Source organism: Ochotona curzoniae, unplaced genomic scaffold (genome assembly GCF_017591425.1).
Source record: "Ochotona curzoniae isolate NIBS_2020 unplaced genomic scaffold, NIBS_Ocur_1.0 contig_2318, whole genome shotgun sequence".
Lineage (NCBI taxonomy): Eukaryota > Metazoa > Chordata > Mammalia > Lagomorpha > Ochotonidae > Ochotona > Ochotona curzoniae.
Window position 1 is genome coordinate 11,607,402 of NW_024465419.1, and position 23,955 is coordinate 11,631,356.

The window sequence follows — 23,955 nt, forward strand, 5'->3', positions numbered from 1 at the left end:
TATTCCCTAAGATGAATTGACCTTTCATTTATTCTTTCACATACCCACTGATGGTTCATTTATTTTATTTTTCTTTTGCTACATTTTTGAGCATATAGGATGTTCTAGGCCACATTCAAACCACTGGAAATAAAACAGCAAATGAAACAGCAATACTCTCTCATTTGGGGCTCACTTTTTTGAATGGAGTCAATAAAATCAACAAGTGAGATTACTGCAAGTGGGAGTGACTGCAGTCCAGACCCACCTGGAGTTGTAACACATTGGATTAGGGCCCACTGAATTCTCACAGTGAGCTCTTAATGTATGTTTTATCCCTGTCATCTGTGGATATGGAACATAAGGAACACTGATTAATTTACTCAAGGTAGCATGGTTAGCCATTTGACCAAATCTTGTTATGCCTTAGCTCTTAGCAGCCTTTAGATACTGTTCCTTGGTTGTTAGATTCCCACAGATGATAGCAGGACAATCTGGCAACCAGAGAACCTTCTCCAAGCTCAGGAAGACAGGCAGGTTCCCTAGCTTGCTGAACATGGGCACCCTCATATCTAATTCATCAAGGCTGGCCCTGTTTACTTCCCCACGGCCACTGCCAGCAGCTGCTACTACTGCTGTCATTGCTCAAAATGACTGTGGGAGGGTCTCCTCACAATTGCCACAAACACACACACTCACGCACACACACACACACACACACACACACACACACACACACTATGGATCGACCACCTTTTATTTGTGTTTTACCTGTATGGAGAAGCAAAGCAGATAAGCCTGGTCATAGATTCTTCCTGTAGTAATGGACCATGGCTGTCAGATTTCTAGTTCCCCCTCCTACTCAAACCCAGAATTCTGTTCTGTTCCCACATCCCAGATTCTAATGGTTCCAGAACCAGATATTGACAAAGCACCTGGGTCCTCAGACAGCCTGGCTCACAGTGGAGCTGACATCCTGCTCTGTGATTTCCGCCTTGATGTTATTTTGGCCACCCCAGCCGTAACCAAAAACATGCTTCCTGATTCAAGTGAAAGGGAAGGTCCTTCAGTTATTGCAGAGAGTTATTCCTGCCCAGTCTACTCACCCTGATTAATTTTCTTTCTTTAAGAGGAAGTACAAAACATCTTTTTAAAACTTTTTAATTTTTTCATGGTGTTTACATAATTGGTCAGGGTGGGAAGGATTGAGGGCTAGGGGGAAGTGGGTGAGACCATTGTTGCCAAATTTTCTTTTTATTCTTCCTGTGTCTGGGGGGAAGGGGATGATACAGAAGAAGCCACATCCAGCCTCTCAGTTGCCTCAATACCCGGGGATGGGGAATGGCCAGCCAGTATTAACCCAGTGTTCCTGATATGGAGCATGCTCCAAGGGATTTGCTTCAGTGGTTTCGATGGTTCTGAAATGCTGTTGATCTCACCGTTAGAAGGATGAGGGAACCCTTCCAGGGTTCTTTGGATGACTTAGTTCACCCTGGAGTTTCCATCCATTTAAATATTTGCTGTCATTGCTTGGCTGGGGTAGTTGTCCAGTTTGTTCTGTCCTGCTTCCTCTGCTATGGCACCAGATGTCCTCTGTAGAGCCAGTGGGCTGCCATATCCTCTATTTGCATCTGGATATGCCATCCACTGCTCCATCTTTTCCACTGAGGATGCTCAGTTCTGACCCATGCACTCTACGGTCAGTCCACCAATCCTGCAGTTCTCCCCACGGTTAGAGTTCTGAACATAGCGGTCTAGTTGAGGATACAAACACATCTTTAGAGAGTTGGATTTGGGTCTCTTCACTTGTCTGGATAGCCCTTTGCTGGATAGTAATAGTAGTTATCTCAACAGTACGCTTCCATTCAAGGACTAGGTCAAGTGCATTAAAGGGTCTCACTTTTGAAGTTCTGCCTATGTGTGCAATTTGGAATGCACTAGAATTTCACTTTGTGGTTTCTCTCTGACTTTCAAAAAGTCTTCCTTGTCTAGTACCATTATGTGAGATACATGGAAGAGCAGTGTCACATCGCAAGAGCGAAAGATGCTTCTGTGTTCTCTTTCCTCATGTGAGGGTGTGGGATGGAGTTGGCCTTTGGCTGTTAAAATGCTGCCTGGGACACCTGCAGTCCATTTCACAGTGCCTGGTCCCAGTCCCAGCTTCCTGCCAGTGCAGGAAGGAAGGAAGCAGTGGGAGGAAGCAGGTGATGGTTGTGCTTCTGCCACCGGCTTAGTGAGCCAGAGTGAGTTTCTGGCTCCTAGCTTCAGCGTGGCCTAGCTCCAGCTACTGCAAGTATTTGAGAAGTAAACCAGCCAAAGAAAGTTTTGTATTTGTCTGTCTCTTTGTTTCTCTGTTTTCCAAATAAATAAGAAGTAATTCGTATTTTAAAATGGGGAAAAGCAAAGCTTCACAGATGTGCTCCTCTTCATCTGCCCGTTGCTGTTTATCGTTTCTCCTCCTCTTCAATCCCTTTCCCGCTCACAAGAACTTTTTCCTGTTTCTTTTTCTTTATATGTTTTTAAATAAGGAAATTTTCAGTCTCTTTTGGAACATGTAGTTCATCTGGCACAAAATGAAAATGTAGCATTTAGATAACTTCATTTGGCAAAAAGTGTAAACTTTCTTGTACAGTTATCTCATTTTTTCCCTTTCTTAAGATCCATAATGAAAATGCATTTTCCTGCTTGTGTTATTTGAAAATGTTCCTGATATTATTTCCCCCAAGCTGCATTAGTGATTTAATTGCTTTTATGTTAGAGTTTAAAAAGTTTAAACAAGCAATCATATTATTAGAAAATGAAAAAAAAAACACTATGCCCAACAGTCTATGTGAATTTAGGTGCAAAAATGCTAAACAAACTTTTAACAAAGAGGACTCACCTACATACAAAGAATAATACATCAAGATCAGCTCAGCTGCAGCCATAGCAGCCGGCTGGGGAGTGATCCAGCAGATGAAGGATCTGCTCTCTCTCTCTCTGCTTCTCGCTTTAAGTCTGCCTTTCAAAAGTAAGTGTTTTAAAATAAATCAATGCAATTTACCATGTTAATATACTAAAAAGAAAAACAGAAGTCATCTCAATAGGAAAAAATGGATAACATCCAATGTTTGTTTATTATAAAGACTTTCAGCAAATGAGAAACAGATGGAAAATGCCTCAATCTGATAAATATCCATGAGAAAAATCTACAGCCGAACATCACACTGAAAAGTGAAAGCTAAGTGCTAGGTGTTTGGCTCAGTGCAAAGGATGCCTTTTGGAACTCCCATATCCCATACTGGAGTACCTGGATTCAAGTCCTAGCTCCCTTCCCCAGCTTCCTGCTAGTGTAGACTATGGAAGGGAGCAGGGGTGGCTCAAGTGGTTGACTCCCTGTCATCCACGAGGGAAACCTGGATTGAGTTCCTGTACCCTGGAGGGATTAGGAGAGTGAGCCAGTCAGTGTGCTCACTATGTGTGTGTAAGAAAAGAAAAAGACTAAAGGCTTTCTTCCTAAGATAGAAGACTCGTCACCTCTATAAACATATATGGAGGTTTTAACTGGTATAATAATGAAAAAAAAAAAAGCAAAGTCATGCAGATCAGAAAAAGTGGTAAAACCGAATTCCCAGACTGAATGCTCTCATAGAGAAACCAGTGGAATCTTCACTTGTTCATCTGTCAATAGAGAGCCTTGTCTCATGTATTTCTAATCAAAGACTCATTAACATTGAACTTATGCTCAACAATATTCTTACTCAAGCCTGAATCAAGCTTATCTGACACACGTATTTTCCCCATACAGTGCATCATGAACTTCTTTTCACCTAAGAACACTAGATAGCACTTCAGCTCTACCATGGGGTCCATTGTACACAGAGAAATCACTAACGAAAATGGAAAAGCTCGTGGCACAAGACAGATGCTAAAGGAGGCTAGTTTACAAAGTATTGGTACAGGAAGACAGATCGTTGCCTTGTGTAACCTCACCAGGGAAGCTGTGTGTTGGGCAACTGAAGCTTTGCATGCTGTGTGTGGCCTTGAACCACTGAGAAGCTGCCACTTGTATTGATTTGTGGTTACAAGAAAAGTATAACATGTAGCCAGGTCCATAAGTGGAGAACTATGTTTGATGTGGCTTGACTAAAACTTAAGAAAAAGATAAAGTTGGAAGGTATAGCTTACCTGACTTCAAGTCTAATGAAAAAGCAACAGTAACCAAGACAGTGTGGTACTGGTGTGAAGAAGGACCTGAAGGTCAAAAAACAGAATAGAGTCCAGAAATAAACCCATACGTGCAGGGTGAAATAATTTTTTTCTTTTTTTTTTTATTTTGATGATCTTTACATGGTTGATTAGAGCTCAAAGGCTCAAGGGCTATAGGAAAGTGGGTAAGAACATTATTTCCACATTCTCTTTTTTCCTTCTGGAGAAAGGGGAGAGACAAAGGGAAAAGCCACACCCACCCTCCCATCCATCCCAGTTCCCCGATGGTGGGGCATGCTCCAAGGGCATTGCTCAAGTGGTTTTGATTGTTCAACAGCTCTGAATTGCTGCCAGTCTCGCCATTCCAAGCACAATGAAATCTCTTCAGAATCCACTGGCTGACATAGTCCACCTTAGCGTCTCCACTTGCCCAGATTTTCACTGCCAACACTTGGCTGGGGTAGTTGATTGGCTTGTTCTGTCTTCTCTCTTCTGTTGTGGTGCCAAGTGTCCTCTGCAGGTTCTGATGGGCTGCCATATCCTCCATATGCACCTGGGTATGCTGTCCACTGCTCTGTCTGAGCCTCTGAAGAGGCTCAACTTTGACACTTGCACTCCGCAGTCAGACCCCAGAACCTGCACTTCTCTTGATGGTTGGGGTTCTGAGTCCAGCAGTTCAGTTGAAGGGATCCCTAGAGAAACTTCATCAGAGGAGATCCCAGACCAGATTCTTGTGTGTGCTTGCCAGTCCAGGGTCTGGCACACATCAAGGGTGAGATGATTTTTGACGGTAGTACAAAGGCTGTTCAATGAGTAAAGGAAAATGTATTCCATAGAGTGTTTTGTTAATTGGGGTATCATGTGCAAAATCCAAAGGAAAAAAAATGGACCTTACGCTTAACTCATGCCATATATAAAATTCTATTCAATTGAGTTTTAAGTTTACATTAAGAGTAGTTGCTATTACTGATCAAGATGAAACTGTAGGATAAATTTCTTAATTTTTGGCAAAAATTTCTTAAATAGTCTACAAAAAGCTGCAAAACCTGAATCAAACTTCATCAAAATAGGAACATTTGCAAAATATGCTGCTACTAAAATGAAGAGGCAAGTTAGAAGCTGGAATAAAATATTTGCAAAAAACAAAAGGAATCCCTAGAACTCATTAACAAGTCAAATAGCCCAACAGAGATTGGCAAGACTACATAGACAACAAACTAAAGAAGGCATGTAGATGATGAAGAAGCAATGTGAAGAGATGCTCATTATCAGATCAGGGAAATGCAAGCCAAAGCTACAGTGGGATACCACTAGATGCCCACTAGAATTTACATGTCCCAGAGGATTGACCATACCAGTGGTTGTCAGTACGCAAACTCTCATACACTATTGATCACAACACAAAGTAGTTCATCCAATGTAGAAGCCAATCTAGCCAATTCTTACAAAGTTAAGTATACACTTGCCATTTGATCCAGCCATTCCACTTTTGGATATTCAACCAAGAAAAATGAAAGTTTATGTCCAGACAAAACTTCACATCACCTGTACTTGTAAAAGCCCCCAAATGGAAACAACCCATTTGTCCACCAGCAGGTAAAGGAGTAATGCATTGTTCCAGTGCAGTTGTTCAGTGTGAAGAAGGAATTGCTGACATGTGGAGCACTTCCGGAATTACTGTGTGGAATGAAAGAAATAAGACCAAAGAGGGAAAAGAAGAGTATCTGTTGCATGATTCCACTTACAGGACAGTTTGCATATTAGTGGTTGGTGGGGGTTAGGAGGAGAGAAGAGGCAGGATGAGGGATTACAACAGGACAGTGGGGGAACCTGGTGGTGGTAACTGTTCAGCACCCTGACAGTGGTGGTGCTGTGTTGGTCTAGTCCAGTTTATCAAATTGTCTTTCCAGCATGTGCCAGTTATAACTTTCAAAACAATTGACATTTATAAATCAGACAAGGCTCTTGAGGATAAGCGATGGTGCTGAGACAAAATGTGACAAGAGAAGAAATTGGGAAGGAAGAATCACAAATGAGACTGGTGTGCTATCTGGAATAGTTTGTGCCTCAGGAGAAGATAAAGGGAAGAAGGAATGTGAGCTGGGACAAATTTTCAAGCTGAGTTCCAGTGGCATACTTTAGGGAGAAGGGGGAGCCAAACACAAGTACCAAGGGAAAAACCACATTTTGGCAAGTTAGGGCTGGCCATAATGCAGGCACTGGGTTAGAAGTAGGTGGAAAATGAGGAAGGGATACCATTGATGCATTCATGCATTTGATACCTAAGGATTTGCCTCTGTAAACCAGCTACTCTTAGGGAGTTTCTCTTCAATATTTGAGATGCAAGAAATACTCAGCTCTTGGCTTCCTTCGTGCTGGATAAGAAAGATGCAATCCGTTTACAATTACAGTCAATTCAGTGCATGTGTTTCTCAGGCCCCGGAATCCATTAGGAGACCACAGCAGCCATCTCAGTGCCAAGGAGGGGTTCTATGGCAGGATGGGAATGGGTGGAGGAAGGTAGTATTGAAACTCAGAGAGGAAAGCAAGTTTTGAGGGCAAACTGCTGAGTCCAGATAGGATCCCACACAAGCGACTGGGTGCAGCTGGAGAGGGAGAATTTGATTTCAAAGAAAAGGCAGGGCTGGCTGTGACCCTGAAAATGGATGAACTCTTGGAGGGAGAAGAAGGGTGTGGAAAGTGAAGGTATGAACACAGGGGCAGGCCACGGTTAGCATGGAGCAAGAGAGGAAGGATGAGCAAGATATACACACACACCCCACCATCTCCCCAGCTGTTCTGAGACCACCAGAAGCCCAGCAGGGCCTTGCTGTGTGGCGCTTTCTCCTGATTGCATCTGAGCTCCAGAGCTTCAAGATCATCACATGCCGTTTGTTCACCTTCTGGCTGTGCCAAGGCACAGGATTTTGAAAATAAGAAGGAATCTGAGCAGAGTAAAGCCGTATGGGAGAACTGAGCTGACTACATTTAAGTACAGCCAAGTCAGTTAGGAAAGAACTAGACACACAGGGGATGATGAACTTGAACCTTGCACAGCTTCTCCTAGACAAGTGGTTCTTAAGATGTGGTTCTCTGGAAGGCAGCAACATCTTTTGCAGGGGGGAAAAATGCTAATTTGGAGGTTAGAAATGCAAATTCCCAGGCCTTCCTTAGGCCTCCTGAATTAGATTATTTAGGAACAGAGACCAAGAAATATGGGTTTTTGCAAGTTCTACAGGGGAATCTGATCGACAGGTATGTTCCTAAAAGCTCTTGGGAAAAGAAATGGAATGAAAAGCTTTATTGTGATGCAGAAACTTTAAGTCCATGCATGCAAAGATTCTTCAAAAGCTTCATGGAAAGTATGTGTCATGAATCAACTACGTAAGGATTTAAAAAATGCTTTTGTACCCAAATAAGCTTATCTTTTAACTGCATTTTTTTTTCCCATGAACTTCTTAAGTCTCCTTATGCACTCTAGTTTGAGGACCACAGAAATCAAATCTTTCCCTGGGAGAATTCACTCAAGAGGGGGTAACTATGAAAAATATGATGATGTGATAGCTGTTCAGAAATTGTGAAGAGCAGGACTTTGTTCACATTGGTTGATTACTTTGATCAAACCTATTCAGTCAGACTTACTCGGATTTTAAGACATTGTCTTGGAGGATTTCCACCTTCCTCCTTTTTCCTTCCCGCAAAGAAAGCCAAAAATGTGGTTAGAGAAGAGAATTGACTGAGAAAGAATCAAGCTGCAGGGAGGGGGAAGGAGGCAAGCGTGCCCAGCTGGGGCTTGCCTGAAAAGGACAGGTTTGTTTTTCTCAGCAACACTGGATGCATTTCCTCTCTCACAGTAGAGGCACAATGATGAGTCACAGTTACTGTTGAAAGTCTTTAACTCCAAGCTACATCTGTCAAAATAAGATTAGTGCTTTCAGATGATGTGATGAAACAAAAGGGATGTCTCCCCTATCCAAAACCCAGGCTTGGCTTCTGCCTGCACCCGTCAAGCTCTGACTCTGAACCCGTGCTTTGAGTGGGAGTGGGCGGAGACCCCATTGCTTTCCCATTGAGTGGAAGAACAACCTTAACAGCACCGCTCTCTCCTCCCTGGCTGTGGGCAGCCATTTCTGATGTCTGCAGCTTGGGCTCAGGAACAGCAGGAGCTGTAAAAGGTAGAGTGTCTTCTGCAGGTGCTCCTTTGCTTTCAAGAAGAGAAATAAACAATCATGGGTGGCCACAGCAGGCCAGGTAGTTTTTGTGCAGTTCCACAAAGTGCACAAAGCCCTTTGAGTTAGCGCTGCATGATGGCTGTCACAGCAGTCACAGCCTTTGTCCTGTATTTCTCTCCTCCACCATATCCAGCTGGAAGCACCAGGACATTTTAGCCTAGGTCCATGTGCCAGGGCAAGGGGGTAGGAAAGAATGTTCTGGGTGGATTTTAGCACGGCTCTGGGGCTGTGAGTGAAGCCTGGCTAATCAGTTCCACCTGGGTGGACCAAGCAGCTGCAGTTCCGCTCCATCATAAAAGTGTCCAGGAATGAGGAACAGCAAGCAAATGGTGCTGGCAGCTGTGTGCTTGCAGATGCCCTCTGGCCTGGCAGGCATGGCTTGAATGTGTCCAGCTCTTGTCATAGGATTCAAAATTGGCTATGTTGCCATATCAGATCAAGTTGCAGCACAGAGCTCGCAGGCCAAACTTAGCTAAAGATACTGTTACAGACTGGAATATAATATTTATGTGTACAGCTTTTGTGAGTCCTCCATAATGTGAAATTACTTTATCAGAAGTGTGACAGAGAATTGGGTCGCAGCTTATCTCTCTCTGTGCCCCACTAAGCTTCCCTGTGGAGGTGTTTCTGTCCTACTCTGGATTTAGGAAAGAAGGGACTAATGATTGTTGGGCACCTCCCGTGAGGCACATGGTTTGCCATCTATATTATCATCTTGTGCCACCCTGTGAAGTCATGGTCCTCATTTAATTAATTAGCTCACCTACGAAATTTGAATCTCATGAAAGTCATCGAATGGAAGTCACACAGGTCACCCCACTGACTTTAGAATCAACATTCTTTGCACCTACATGCCCACCTCTCCCCACGCCCCCAGTGATGATTCAGTCGTTTGTTTTATTTTTTTTTAACTTATTTTTATTGGAAAGGCAGATTTACAGAGAAAAGGAGAGACAGAGAGAAGGATCTTCCATTTGCTGGTTCACTCCCCAGATGGCTGCAACAGCCAGAGCTGAACTGATCCAAAATCTGGAGCCTGGAGCTTCTTCTGGGTCTCTCACACAGGTGCAGGGTCCCAAGGCTTTGGGCCATCCTTTATGTTGGGAACGCCCGCGTTGCCACGTACCCCAAGCCAAGCGGAGGGACTAGGGTTTGAGACAGACAAGACAGACAACACACACGACACAACACACAGAGGCTCATTCTTGTGAAGTGAAACCCTTTATTCAAAGTCGAACCACTCTTATATAGTCTGCTTGGCCCCTCCCAGGATCTTCCCAATGGTTAAGCAACACCTAAGCTCCCCCAAGGACATGCAAAAAGGGGAAGCAGGAAGGAGGGAAATTGCAGTCAGGACTGCAAAAATGGGAAGCAGGAAGGAGGGAAATTGCAGTCAAGCCACGGGCTAAATGTATCAGGCCATGATTGCCCTTCCTGTTACACCTTTGAGAAACAAGCTGTGCTGTGGAGTTAACCCTTGGGAGACCGGGGCCTACACCTTTATTACTTTCCCAGGCCATAATCAGGGAGCTGGATGGGAAGTAGAGCAGCTGGGACACCAACCAGTGCCCATATGGGATCCTGGCACTTGAAAGAGGAAGATTAGCCAACTGAGACATCACACCAGGACCACCCCCCCATTCCTCTGTTTTTAAATCACCCCCTTATCTCTAGCCAACAACGTAATGAAACAAAACAAACAAAGCAAAACACATTTTCAGCAAAGCCATTTTGCTCACATTATGTAAGATTGGAGCCCTCTGCTCACAGCACTCCTGTCCCCCTGTTCCTGATGATAGAACATACTGTGTACTGTTACCCCTTGGGTACATTGTCTCTCCCCATCAGTGATGTGTTACTCATTGTGCCACTGTCTGCTCTCCAGGGGGGAACATTCAGATTGGTAGTGGCTGCCAGTTTCCAGGGTGTCAAAACTCCTGGTAAGGGCATGTCAGGCTCCTGTCACGGCCTTGTCCAAAGCAGAGCTGAGACAAGATGCACTTAATCTGTTTTCATAAGTTAATATGAACTGGCTCCGGCATGCTGATGATTCCCCCACTAGCCAGTGAGCTCTCTGTAGGAAGGGATTTATGGTTTCAACCTGTTTCATTTACTGTTGTTTTCCTGGCACTTTGACCAGTTTCATGAATGAATAAATCAACTCAGTCATCCTCATGTTTTTTACATGATTATGTGCCAGTCACCATGCTGAATATTTGAGCTAGAATACTGAAGCAGAGAGAGACATGAGGATATAACTGCCCTCTTCTGACCTGGGGATTGGACCTGAGTTGGTCAGTTGCAAACTGTACATGAAATTGTAATTATACCCTCCTGTCACTAATGTAGAAGATCTCACTTTCTTAAATTTCCTTGATTCTTTCCTTCCTTGGATCCCCCTCCTGTAGCTATGGCAGGAGACCTCTCACTTTCTTAAATAAGCCTTGTTCTGCGCATAAGAAAAAATATGCAACTGTAGTGAGAACTACAAAGGGGAATTGTCAGGGAAGACTTCACCCCTAATGGTCAGCAAGGTTTCCTGAGAAAGTGGTCTTTTTTTAAGATTTATTTATTTTTATTGCAAAGTCAGATATACAGAGAGGAGAAGAGACAGAGAGGAAGATCTTCCATCCACTGGTTCACTCCCCAAGTGACCTCAACAGCTGGAGCTGCACCAATCCAAAACCAGGAGCTAGGAACTTCTTCCAGGTCTCCCATGGGGGTGCAGGTCTTAAGGCTTTGGGCCGTCCTCAACTGCTTTCCCAGGTCACAAGCAGGGAATTGGATGGAAAGCGGAGCTGCCGGGATTAGAACAGGTGCTCATATGGGAACCTGGCCTGTTCAAGGTGAGGACTTTCGCTGTTAGGCCACCACACCGGGTTTGAGAAAGTGGTTTTTAAGCTGAATCCTAAAGAATGTATGGTGAAAGGAAGAGGTGTGGGTATTCCAGGTAGAAGGCATGCTATGTGCAAAGGTCCTGAAGCATGAGAAGACTTGATTCAGAGAAAGAGGAGGAGAGTATAGATGAAGAGAGAAAACCTGAGACAGGACAGGTGAGAGGTGTATCGTGCCGTGCTCCGACCATCACGTGAGAGGCTTTGAGCTTTGTTCTAGGGCAGTGGGAAGAAAGGAGGATTTAAGCAGAGGAGACGTGGGAGCAGATTGCTCTGGCTACAGGTTGTCAGCAGGCTCAAAAAGACACAAGAGATCAGTTAGGGGGTCCTCATGGTGAGGGGGGCTCCATCTGAAGCGTACAACAGAGGGAAGAGCCCCATGGCTCCAAGTTTCTGTTGCCCTTCTTGACCCGGAGGTAAAAATCAGCTAATCTAAAATTTTATCTCTACTAAAAGGGATATTAAATATACTGCCCCCAGGAACATCCGTCCATTGAGACAGTGTGCTCTTGGCTGGGCGGACAGAGGTGCTCAAGTCAAAGCTGCACATCCGATGCAGAGCATTACACAGGCACCATGAAAAACAGCAAGGCTGTGAGGTAGAATATGCAGCCTTGGTAAGAGAGATGAGTTAGAGCCCACCCTGACTGGTTCCCTCCTTCAAATGACTGCAATGGCTAGATTGAGCTGGGCTGGTCTGAAGCTGGGAGGCAGGAGCTTCTTCCATGTCTCTCATGTGTGTCCAGGGGCTTAAGATCTTGGACCATCCTTTGCTGCCATCCCCAGGCCATTAGCAGCGAACTGGACCAGAAGTGGAGGAGCTGGGACTTGAACCAGCAGCCAAATGGGATGCTGGCAGTACAGGCAGAGGGTTAAGTGTGCTATGCCATGGTGTCAGTCCCAAGAGGAGAGGGTGTTTTTTTGTTGTTGTTTTGTTTTGTTTTGTTTTGAAGCACTTTGGAAACCATAACTCTTGGGAGGCAAGACATGCAGGTTTTTGTCATTGTTCATCACTGACTGCATGCAATAGAACTCTTGCTAGACTCTCAAACGAATACCAACTTAAGGATCAAGTCCTTGCAGCACTGTGGGTTTAATGTTACATGTTGGAGGGGGCCTATCTGGAGCACCACTGGGGACCAGAGGACTTGGAGAAACCTTCCTGACTGATGTCATAGACCGTGAGTAGAGTCACCAGATAGAGATGGCAGAAGACTGCATTGGGATAAGAGGATCTCTGAATCCACTGCCTTTCCTATCCCCCCATGGCTGCTTTTATCACCCTTCAAGGAAGTGCTCCCAGGCTATGAGAAAAAAAAGTGCTGTTTTTTCAAAAGTATAAGGAATCATCCAAAAACATCTGCATTTGTTTCAAATGGAACTTGCCACTGCCAGGAAAACAACAAAGTTGTTTGTCAGAATCTAGTCTGTATTTATTCCTTTGTCTTTGTTTAATTAGCTTAATCCTTCAACGGTTTCCCTTGGGTCAGTAAAAATCACCCTTGGTCATAAATTCCCGAACATTCTAAAAGCAGTTTGAAAGGACAGGCCACTAGAAGCCAACTGGCAAGCTTACTTAACGGGACGATTCTCCTGGAATCGCACTCACGCAGGAGTCTGGGCCTGTTCTAGCTGTGTAGGGAGCGGGAGGGAGAGCAGCAATCTCTCTCAGGTTTGCCAACAGGAAACCGGGCTGGGATCTCAGATCATAAATGGGAGGCCAGCTCTGGGCATTTTCTCTTTCCAGGGATATGGGGCCTTTATCCATCAAGTTCAGTGGCTCTCAGCCTGGCTACATGCTGGAGACCTCTGGGAACTGAATTGGATACCATTACCTGAATCCATGCCCAGCTGTTCTGACTTGATAGGCATGGATCTGTGTGTGTGTGTCTGTGTGTGTGTGTGTACATGAGCACTTTGCATTCAATTTTCAATAAGTCCCCGGAACATTCTAATGGCAGCTCGGCTTGGGCACTGCTGCTTCTGTTATAATCTGGGAATTACTCATTGGCTCTGCTACAGGTACCTCAGCCTGCTTGAAAGGAATATCAAGTTCATGGCCTTTTCTGCCTACCCTATGGTATGGGGAGGTCTTTTTTGGGGGGAAAAAATGTTGTTTCAAGGTCCTGGTTCATTGCTTTTGAAATGCTATTTTCACAAAGGTTCTTTTGCAATATACTGGCTCCTCCTCCCCACTGTAAAAGCTCTTGTTGTAAGATCCTGTGAAGGAATTCAGAGCTAGGAGCTGGGAAGTCAGCTGGGTCTCTTGTATGAGTGGCAGGAACCCAGTTTGTTGAGCCGTCAACACTGCCTCGGAGGCATCGCATTAACAGGAAGCTGGAGTTGGGAGCAGAGCCAGGAGTCCAACCCACGCACTCCAGTTTGAGATGTGGGCATCACAACATCTTTATCACTAAGCCCAGTACCTGTTTTAGAGTTTTATTTTTAAAAATAGTTCACTGCACTTAGTAGGTGTGCTGAACCAATTCCTATTTTATTTCTGTATCAATGTGATGTATTTATCTCAAAGTATGATAAACTGTGGAACTCGGAGATCTAAGAGATGATATTGAAGCCTAGCTGTTGGAATCAGGGGTTCATCAAGCTTTCTAGGCAATGTTTTTTGATCCTACCTGTCAGAGTGATAGCTTTGAATGAGAGAAAATTCTCTTCTTTCGTATGCCGAGTCCCTTTGTTGCTTTCCGATTGTCCTCAATTTGAATGGTGAAGCTGCTGGTAGAGCTAGGAAGCTGTTGCACAGCGTCCAAGCTGTTCTCCCTGCTGGGAAACAGTGTGTGCATGTGGCAGCTTGTCCATGCCAAGGAGAGCCTGGGTCAGTGATGGCTCCAAGATGTGTTTAATTTTTTCTGTCTCTGCTGCGTTCTCCATTCTGCTGTGGTAGAGGCCTTCCCGTAAGTGCATTCCTAGGTGGCCTGTGACTACAGAGCCATAGCTCAGTTCTTGTGGACACAAGATGTTTGGCCAGTGTAAGCCTGCTCCAGCCTTTCCCTTTCCCCAGACCAGCATTCTCAGTGCAGACACATAGAAAGTGCGCAAAATGATCACGAAATTTATTCGCAAGTTGAGAATGGGAACACACAAACATGCATAAGCATGGAGTGCCCCACGCAGAGAAATACCTGTCACAAGAGGGCAGTGGGCTGGAAGGTTACAGGAAGAGAAAAAAAAGGTGGGGAAGGCTAGAACAGGGACTCAAGCAGCACCTCCAGCTATTTAATTTTTTAAAAAAGATTTATTTTTATTATCTTTTTATTGGAAAGGCAGATATACAGAGAAGAGAGACAGAGAGAAAGATCTTCCATCTGCTGGTTCACTCCCCAGGTGGCTGCAATGGCTGGAGCTGAGCTGATCCAAGGCCAGGAGCCAGAAGCTTCTTCCTCCAGGTCTCCCACACAGGTGGAGTGTTCCAAGGTTTGGGCCATTCTGAACGGGAAGTTGAGCAGCCTAGACATGAACCAGTGCCCATGTGAGATCCAGCAGTGGCAAGGGGAAGATTAGCCTATTGAGCCGTTGTGCCAGGCCCTGGAGTGCCCCTTTTTGGCTTCGTTTGTGAGATCAGGAGTGGTGCATCTCTAGGCATGAACCCACATAGGAATCACATGGCACTTGCACAAGTTCCATGTGGTGCTTAATAACTGTGTCTTCCTGATGCCCTTCCCCCCATTTAGGTCCCTGATGAAGCAGACCCATCCCAGGAAAGGGAGCATGTTGATGGATGAGTAGGGAGATAGACTTATCCTTAGCAAAACTGAACTACCTGCCTATTCCACATCAAGACAACCAGTAGCTGCCCACCCATCTCTCCCCTGGGGAATTTTCGTGTCCCGGTGTCTTCATTTTCCCCTCTGGTTACTGGGGTGAATAAACAGAGTACCACATGTCCTTCCCCAAAGCCTCTAGTAGACAAAGGCGTAAGGAAAGTATGTCCAGAAGGAGAGATTTGGACTTCGGCACTTGAGGCTATTTTTATTCTTGCCCTGTTTCCATGAGGGTGGCAGTTCCTTTGGCTGGGGTCCCCCTGCTGCCCTGTCTGCAGAATGTCAAAAAGACGGTGCTGGATGATCTTGGGGGTGAATCAGGGCAACTGTGGTGATGAGGCACTTTGTGTTCCAAAGGATGGGCTTGCCCTTGCTGGCGTCAGGCTCCATTCCCAATGTAGATATTTGTAAGTACTCATTTAAAAATATTAAAATACCCTCACGTGACCCCTGGCTGCCTCAGAGTGGTAGGATTATAGGTGCATTTCCTTTGTTTTTTTTTTAATATTATTTTATTTTATTTATTTATTTTTTTAAATAAAATTTATTTTTATATTCTTTACATACTTAGTTAGAGTAAGAAGGTTCAAGGGCTACAGGAAAGTGGATAATACTAGTATGTTTTCCATATTGTTACCTTCATGTTTAAAAGGGGGGTATTAAGGGAGAAGGCCCACCCAATTTCCCACCCTCCCCAAGTCCCGGGTGTAGGGCATGCTCTGAGGTTCTTGCTCGAGTGGTTTTGATGTTGCAACAGTTATGAATCGCTGTCAATCTTGCCACTCCAAGCACTATGAGGTCTTTGAAAAATCCACTGATTGACATAGTCCATCATAGCTGAGATGGTTGGTTGACCTGTTCTGTCTTCTCTCTTTTCTTCGTTAGGGTTCTGAGTCCAGCATTTAGATTAGGAAGATCTCCAAAGAAACTTCTTGTATGTGCTAACAAGTACAGGGCCTGGCACCGTCCATCGCTCCAATCAGCTGGTGGTTGTAATTGTTGGGTTGGTTCTGTTTTCACTCCCGACTTCCACTGGAACCAATGGGTGTTGCAGTCCAGCCTGGTTCTGCCCCGCACATATTTGGCCCTCACCTAAACCAGTGGGAGCTGCAGCCTAGTTGGAGCGACCCACAATAACCCCCACCAGGACCGCCCCTACCCTGGTTTGCCAGTAAGTGTAGCAGTAATCCAGTCTGCCCCACACCCCATTCCACCCCAGCCACTGTTTAGTTTTATGTCCTCCCGTGGAAGTGGTAACCCAAGAGGGATGAGCCCACTATTACCCTCCCAGGCCTCTCCCACTCCCAGATTCCAGCTGCCCAAAACAAACCTCGCCCACTTAAATTCTGTTTGCACCAGTAGGAATAATCCACCGAGCCCGGCTTTTCCCTGATCTAGTCCACATGAGGCGCACAGGTGTGGTAGCTCTGCCTAGTCTGGTCTGCCCCCATCCCAGCCCATGCTCTCCAGCGGGAGTAGCTGTCCAGCAAAGGAACCCTCCCTTATTCCCCTGCTGGCTCTGCCTACTTCCTTTCTTGTTCTCAGGCTGGTTGGGCGCTGCGGTCCCCTCCGGTACAGGCAACCTCACCTCGGCATTCCATATTGTGCACTAGTCTTTGTTGCAACCGAACCTAGGTCGACCCACACTGGTGCCTGGATTTGCCAGTGGATGACGTGGACAGATTCAGCCTGGTCTTGCCCCTACGTCTGCCAAGTGTATGCCAGTGGGTAGCTTTCCATGGCCTGTTCTGGGCTGTTTCCTATCATGTTTCTTGCGCTGACCTGCCGGGTCTGTGTCCTGCCAGAGGAGTTGCCCAGGCTCCTCCATCAGAACCTCTCCCAATGCCAGGTTACACGCTTACCAGTGGGTCCATGAGCCAATCCTACTCAGTCCACCTCCTGTCATAGCAGGAACTGTGGCTTTTCCTGACTGGCCTTCCACCCAATCTGGTTCTTGCTGTTGGATGTTCCAGCCCAGCCATGGCTTGTCCAGGTGCATTTCCTTTGTAAAAATGTTTCTCTGTTTTCTGAATGTTCTGCTTTGAGCACAAATGAGCGCCTCTGGAGTCATCTCAGTTGACTTAGCATGTGCCATGAAGTCCCTCAGGTGCCGCCATCCACGGTCAGGTTCTAACCTTGCCATTTTGCCTCAGTCCAGGATCTGTGTGCTACGGAGGACCACGCCTGCGAGCAGCTGTGCGTGAATGTGCCCGGCTCCTTTGTCTGCCAGTGCTACGGTGGCTACACCTTGGCTGAGGACGGGAAAAAGTGTGTGGGTGAGTATCCTCCAGTCTTGCCGAGCGAAGACCTATAAGCCAAGCCCGGCAAAGAGGCAGGACCTGCTTCCCAGGCACCTCCTGTATCTCCAGGTCCCCTCTCCTGGCTTCCCACCAAGTGCTTGGTTCTCTGCTCTAGCTGTTGTGCAAAATTTGAACAGGGAAGATTTCATTTATGACATAAGTGAGCATTTTCTCATTCTGGGGCCTCAGCAAAAGGCAACTGTAGGATAATCTAAGGCGGTGTAAGTGGCTATCCCTGCTTCACTTGAAAAGGATTTGGAGGGTGTGTTTGAGAAGTCTGGCTTACATAGAGCTCATGTGTTCTGCCTGCCATTCACTGGGTGATGGGTGCAGGTGCCGTGTGGGCTTGCGGCTCCGTGAGAGGCCCCAGGGACTGCCAGACATGTGGGTGCGGCTCTATGTGCTAAGGCTGCATGATCAGAGAAGACAAGCATGGCTCCCATGTCAGACCCGGCTCAGGAGTCTCCTGGATGTGCTTAACCTCAATCACCGACTTAGAGTTAGCTGCTTGCCCTCCCATCCCAGGAGACCGGGTGGCAGGTAGGAGAGGTGGGGTAGTATGTGATTTCTTCAGTCATGGTTCCCTAGACAGCCGCAGAGCAGGTCAGCAATTCTCTGATGTGTGTGCAGCAACTCCTGGTTGTCCACAAAGCCCTTGCAACTTGGGTGCTCTTAAAGCCAGTGTGTGGCACAGCGGGTTAAGTTGCCACTTATGATGCCAGCATCCCCTATGAATGCCAGTTCAAGTCCTAGCTACTCCACTGATCAGTTCCCTGTTCATGGGTCTGGGAAAGCAGTGGGAGAAAGTCCAAGTGCTTGGACTCTGCCAACCAGATGGCAGACCTAGATGGAGTTTGAGTCTGCTACAGCAGCCTGACCCAGCCCCAGCTGTTGTGGCCATTTGGAGAGTGAATGAAGTGCATGTATTCTCTCTAGCTCTCTTTCTGCCTCTGTGTCTTCCTCCCTCCCTCTCTCCCTGTAACTCTTTAAAATGATATGCATACGTTCTTCAGATTTATTTGTATATATTCTTAAGATTTATTTAATTTATTCTACTCTTTTTTAAAGATTTTTTAAAGATTCATTTTTATTTAATATTAAGATTTTTAGAAACAGTCAGCATGAACTCACACATGCCTTACTAGATAGGACATAAAGATTAGTTACTCCTCACTAAGGTATTAAAGATTTCTCTGCACACCCCTCCTAAAACTGTTCTGCACTTCAACTGTTGTTATATGCCTTCTTAGAGTTATAAGCCGGTTTACACTATCCCCAAATCTGCCAAGTTCAGCAAAATTAAGCTTCAACACTATAAATTGCTGAATGCTAAAATGAAAATAGACACGAGACAGCTGAATAATTCCCTATAGCCATTTTAAGGTGTATAGCAGCCGGTTCTGTGTATAAACCAAAATTGAAATGTCAATGAAATAGTCAGAGGTTGCAGTTAAGAACCTGCATTTAAAAAATATATTTGTTACTCAATACCATGTCAATTAATTCCATAATGTTGTAAATTGATGTTGATGTTATGTTGTAGCTTTTAATTGATCAAGATGATATTCTGCCAGCTCTGCTTTCAGACCAGAGATGGTCTCCCCAATAATCCGTTGAATTTACAATAAGATGCTGGACTTTATGCTTGCAATGAAAGAATCTTAACTGAACTTGAACTGTAATACTGCAACAAGGTGGAGGAATCCACCGTGGGGGGAGGGTATGGGGAGGGGTTGGGGGAATCCCAGAGCCTATGAGACAGTGTCACATAATGCGATGTAATCAATAAAAAACAATATAACAAAAAAAAGATTTTTAAAAATTTATTTATCTTTATTGGAAAGTCAGATATACAAAGAGGAGGAGAGACAAAGAGGAAGATCTTCCATCTAATGATTCACTCCCCAAGTAGCCGCAATGGCTGTATCTGAGCCAATCTGAAGCCAGGAGCCAGGCACTTCATTCGAGTCTATCATATGGGCACAGGGTCTCAAGTCTTTGGGCCATCCTCAATTACTTTCTCAGGCCACAAGCAGGGAGCAGGATGGAAAACTGGCCTCCAGGACATGAACCAGCACCCATATGGGTTCCCAGTGCATGCAAGGCAAGGACTTTAGCCACTAGGCTATGGCACTGGGCTGCTTCCAAGACAGAAGCTTTGCTTTTTCTGAAATGTGACAGGCAAGAGAACTTCCAGGCTGGGTTAAGGTTAATGTCACGTGCCAACAAGACCAAAGGGAACAGATTTCGGAAAGAAGGCTACCACGTTTAAGTGTTGATTCGCTGTAGCAAACATTTCAGAACTCTGCCAGAACTCATGCTTAAGCTTCTAAGAAGAAAACTAGGAAGCCATTGCTGGTCATCAAGGAGGAAAGATCAGAGTTTAGAGGTTGGAGAGCAGGCTCTGAGAGTGGTGACAGCCCTTCTGAAGTGTTCGTTTGAAAACCCGTGTTAGACAATAGCCATGTCTGGCTGCTGGTGAATTGATGTGAAGGGTTTTGCCTTTCAACGCTTCAGAGCCATGATTCTAGGATGTGACTCATCTCAGAGTGATGGCTGTGAGCCCCAGGGAGATGCAGTTCTTAGCCACTGACTGAGGACTTCATACAACATTTCCACATGTTTAACTTAGTGGAATGTTGCATTCAACTGCCAGAGTCCCATCCGCCTGAGTGGTCCATTCACTTGGGAGACAGTGCTGGCTTTATCTCCACCTCCAGGCACTCCACTCAGGATCGCCCACTCCCTGAAACCCCCTCTTGTGCTTTGGGGAGTCCCTGCATTAGTGATTAATCCACTGCCACCAAAGCTATGTGCGTGACCATCCAAAACTGTGTATCTTTTATTTTTTTCAAAGAGCATTTTCTATCTCTGAGGGTGAATTTTCCACTGGCCTTGCACATCTGGCGTTACTGACTGCTTTATTGTGTTGCAGAAAAGCTGGTGAGCGGAGTCTGGGGTCGTGTCCTGGTGGTGAGGGTGGTTTACAGGGCCAGACACAGCGGTGAGGGTAGAACCAAAGTTTTTTTTGAAGTAAGAAAAAGAAATTATAAGCAAAGAAAGGGGCTGGTAGAAAGGAAGACCAAGCCACTGAGTTGTCACAGTCTCAGGGTTTTTTTGGCATGTCTTTACGATGGTGTCTCCAAGGAACAAAGGTAGTGATTATCTATGAGTGACTTTGAAGGCTGGGGCAATCTTCCCGAGCCCTTTCTGGCTTGTTTTTGTGGAGATCTGGTTGCTGTTGATAAGTGATTGTTCCAAGAAGCTACCTTCTTTTGTTTAGAGTGTACGTGCTGGCCAAGGAGCTGTAGGCTGGTGTCAGTCTGGCCTGTTCTTAGTGCCAGGCTCTTTCAGGGTTTTGCATCGGGCTGGGTCTCCCCTGCCCAAGCTGCTTGTGGACCTTCAGGGTTGTACTTTGTTCCTCATGCAGAGAGGGACTGGCCACACACGCATTTTCCTTATTCATTGACTGCTGTGGAGTGACTGGTCCAAACTCGAGCATTCATGTCTGTAGAATAAAATCTCTTCCCCTTAATTACAAAATCTTCTTTTGCTTATTGTTTTGAAAATGCTGGTGTATAAATGTGCACCAATCAAAGCTTGAAGTTGCTTCTTCCAGTTCCACTTCCTGGAGCTCACCACTGCCAACAGCTTACCTTATGCTTCTGTCTTTTGTTTTTCTTTCTCCTTTTCCTTGGTATTTAAAAAACATGTGTTTATTTATTTATTTGAAAGACAGAGTTAAAGAGAAAGGGAGAGAGACAAAGATCTTACATCTGTTGGTTCACTTCCCTAGTGGCAGCCATGGGCAGGGGTAGACTGTAGCCAGGAGCAGGGAGCTCCATCTGGGTCTCCTACGCGGTGGCAGGGGACCAGGTTCTTGAGTCACCTTCTACTGCCTTCGCAAATGCATTAAGAGGAAATTGGATTGGAAGCAGAAGAGCCAAAGTTCAAAGCTGCACTTGGAAGTGGCAACTTAACCGTAACACTAGGTCCCCATCCATCCTTTCTTCTCAGGATAGAATTTGCTTCTCATTGCCTTCTAAGGTTTAGAGTGAAGTCTTGCACAGTAACTGATGAATAAATAGTTGTGAAGCAAATGGATGGCATTTGGATATCTTTTGACCCTCAAAATCTACCTGCCCTGGTTAGGAGACTGTGTGATAAACTACATATATTGATGCTAAGTCCCATGATGCATTTGAAATTTCTCTGTCTATTGCAACAACCTCAAGAGGTGGGTACTACTGATGTACACATTTTACAAGTCTCCTAACCTCTTTCTGCTTCAGTTATATCATCTGAAATTGAGGTTAATATCTACCCCAAAAGATTGAATTACTGTGTGTAAAGCACTTAGAATAGTGCTATACAAGTGCTTGTTATTAATATTTCCACCATTGCCATGTCTCATAGGCAAAAACTAATCAACATTCACTGAGTCTTAACTAATATATCATTTTTTATTTGTTATTTTCTTATGAATGCTTGCATTTGCTAATATACCAAACTTTAGTACACACACTTATTACTTAGCATGGGGGTTTAAGATGCTTCACCACTACCTTCAAAACTTTCTCCCAGAGCAGGTGTTTGTACCAGGTATTAATTAGCTCACTGGTTAGAATGCTCACATGCCACAGTGCAGTCCCTGGATTCACGTCCTATCCCTAGCCCGACTCCACCTTCCTGCTGCTGTGGACTCTAGAAGGACAGTGGTGTTGGCTTAAGCAGCAGGGTTTCTGCCACCTGTACAGAAGACTGCATGGAGCTTTTGGCTTCGGTCCTGGCTTGGCCTGGGCCACTCTGAGTGTTTGGTGGAGTAGGTGGTGGGACTGAGGGGATGGAGTAGGGGGATGGTGTGGACCGACACATACAAACCCCTATTTTTCTGTCTCCTTGCCTCTCAAATAATTACTTAAGGAATTTTAAAAGAGTCTCAATTTATTTTTTATTGGAATGGCAGATACACAGAGAAGAAGAGAGACAGAGAGAAAGATCTTCCGATCTTCCCCATGGGTGCAGGGTCCCAAGGCTTTGGGCCATTCTTGACTGCTTTCCCAGGTCACAAGCAGGGAGCTGAATGGGAAGCAGGGCCACAGGGACACAAATCGGTGCCCTTATAGGATCCGGGTGTGCAAGGTGAGAACTTTAGCTACTAGGCTGCTGTGCCAGGCCCAGAAGGCTGGTTTCTTATGGGGTCTCTGCTCTTATAAGCTTGTCCGCTGGCACAGGCAAGGCTGTGTTCACATGGTCCACTTGTGTATGTGTGACCACTGGTATCCTTCTTTTGTACCTGGATTTCTGCTCCTTCTAAAGACATTGCCAGGCTGGATTAGAGCCACCCTCACAGCCTCATTTTAACTTAATCATTGTTAAACACCTAAGCCCCATGTTAACAATTCTGTAAATATTTCAATGACCATAATTGTTATTTCAAAGTTAACATAAGTGGCATGATGGTTGCTCAATTTAAATTTTTGTAGGTGCCTTATTTATATAGGACAATGGGACATCAGGAGTTAAGTCCCTATCTCCAAATAGAATCACATTCTGTGGTATTAGAGGTTAGAGCTTCATTTGTGGAGGGGACGCAATACAGTCTGAAAGACTCCTCTGTTATTATCAAAAGCAGTCAGAAACTGTATCTGAGATTTGAAATCCTGCATATTAAAAAACCAGTCTTGCTTTTTGGAGAAGAGAGGTTTTTCTGTGTCTGACTTTGCCTGTTTAGTATATTCCAAGCAAAAATATATGTTGTGCCATGTTCCTAACTACTAGATTGGCCCTTTCTTACTTTGTTCCCAACCAACTTTAGAATCCAAACATTCCTCTTTAAGATTTCCTGTGTCTGCAGGCTGATGCCTGCTGAGAAAATCCTTGGAATGTAACCAGGTTATAAATCAGAAACTGTCCATCTAGGGTTTTATTACCTTGCAGCAAAGTATGGGTAATCCCTGCAGACAGCTGAGTGATATACCGCCCGTTGGCCAGAGCCTGAATGTGGCACCATGGGCCTCCGGCGCAGGGATCCAAGGACTCTGTATTCTGGAGAGCCCAAGAACTCCAGCCAGAGCATCACTGCACTCTCTGCGCACCGGAAAGAGCTGCTAACAGATTCCGTGGAAGTAGATGAGGACTTGGCACAAGAAAGCTGTCTCTGAGTACACATTGAGGTCACCTCCATATATCTGTTTCCTGTAACCTGGGCCTCTTTTTTCACAAGTGCAAATTTTGCAACCAAGAAGTTGTGCCAAGAACCCAAAACATTTGGCCAAGCATGTCGGAGTTGAATGGACTGGGGCTCTCATGACCTTTGAACAGCTTGCATGTTTGTGAACCTGCACGTGGGCTCTTCTCTATCCAGCCGCCACACCAGTGGCTTTCTCCTCTGTCCTCAGTGCTCTGGTGGCACGTTGGTGGACAGCTATCATGTCCAGGTGGGGAGGTTCTGCAGACTGGCTTCTCAGACCCAGAAATGCTGGAATCCTGCCTTGTCTGTCATTCCCCAGAGAGCTGTGCAGATAAAGAACCTAAGGCCTCAGAGAAGCCATTCTCACCCATGAAACTGGGCCTGGAAAAC

General features: G+C 45.4%; 1 protein-coding gene across 1 annotated transcript in view; it reads left to right on the forward strand.

Moving 5' to 3' along the window:
* The window catches only part of MATN2 (matrilin 2), a 102,081-nt gene that overhangs the window by 28,349 nt on the left and 49,777 nt on the right, over nucleotides 1-23,955 (forward strand). The window contains exons 6-7 of the mRNA XM_040972693.1: nucleotides 17,226-17,348; nucleotides 20,308-20,376. Coding sequence (XP_040828627.1) covers nucleotides 17,226-17,348; nucleotides 20,308-20,376 — 192 coding nt within the window. The remainder of the gene's footprint in view (nucleotides 1-17,225; nucleotides 17,349-20,307; nucleotides 20,377-23,955) is intronic.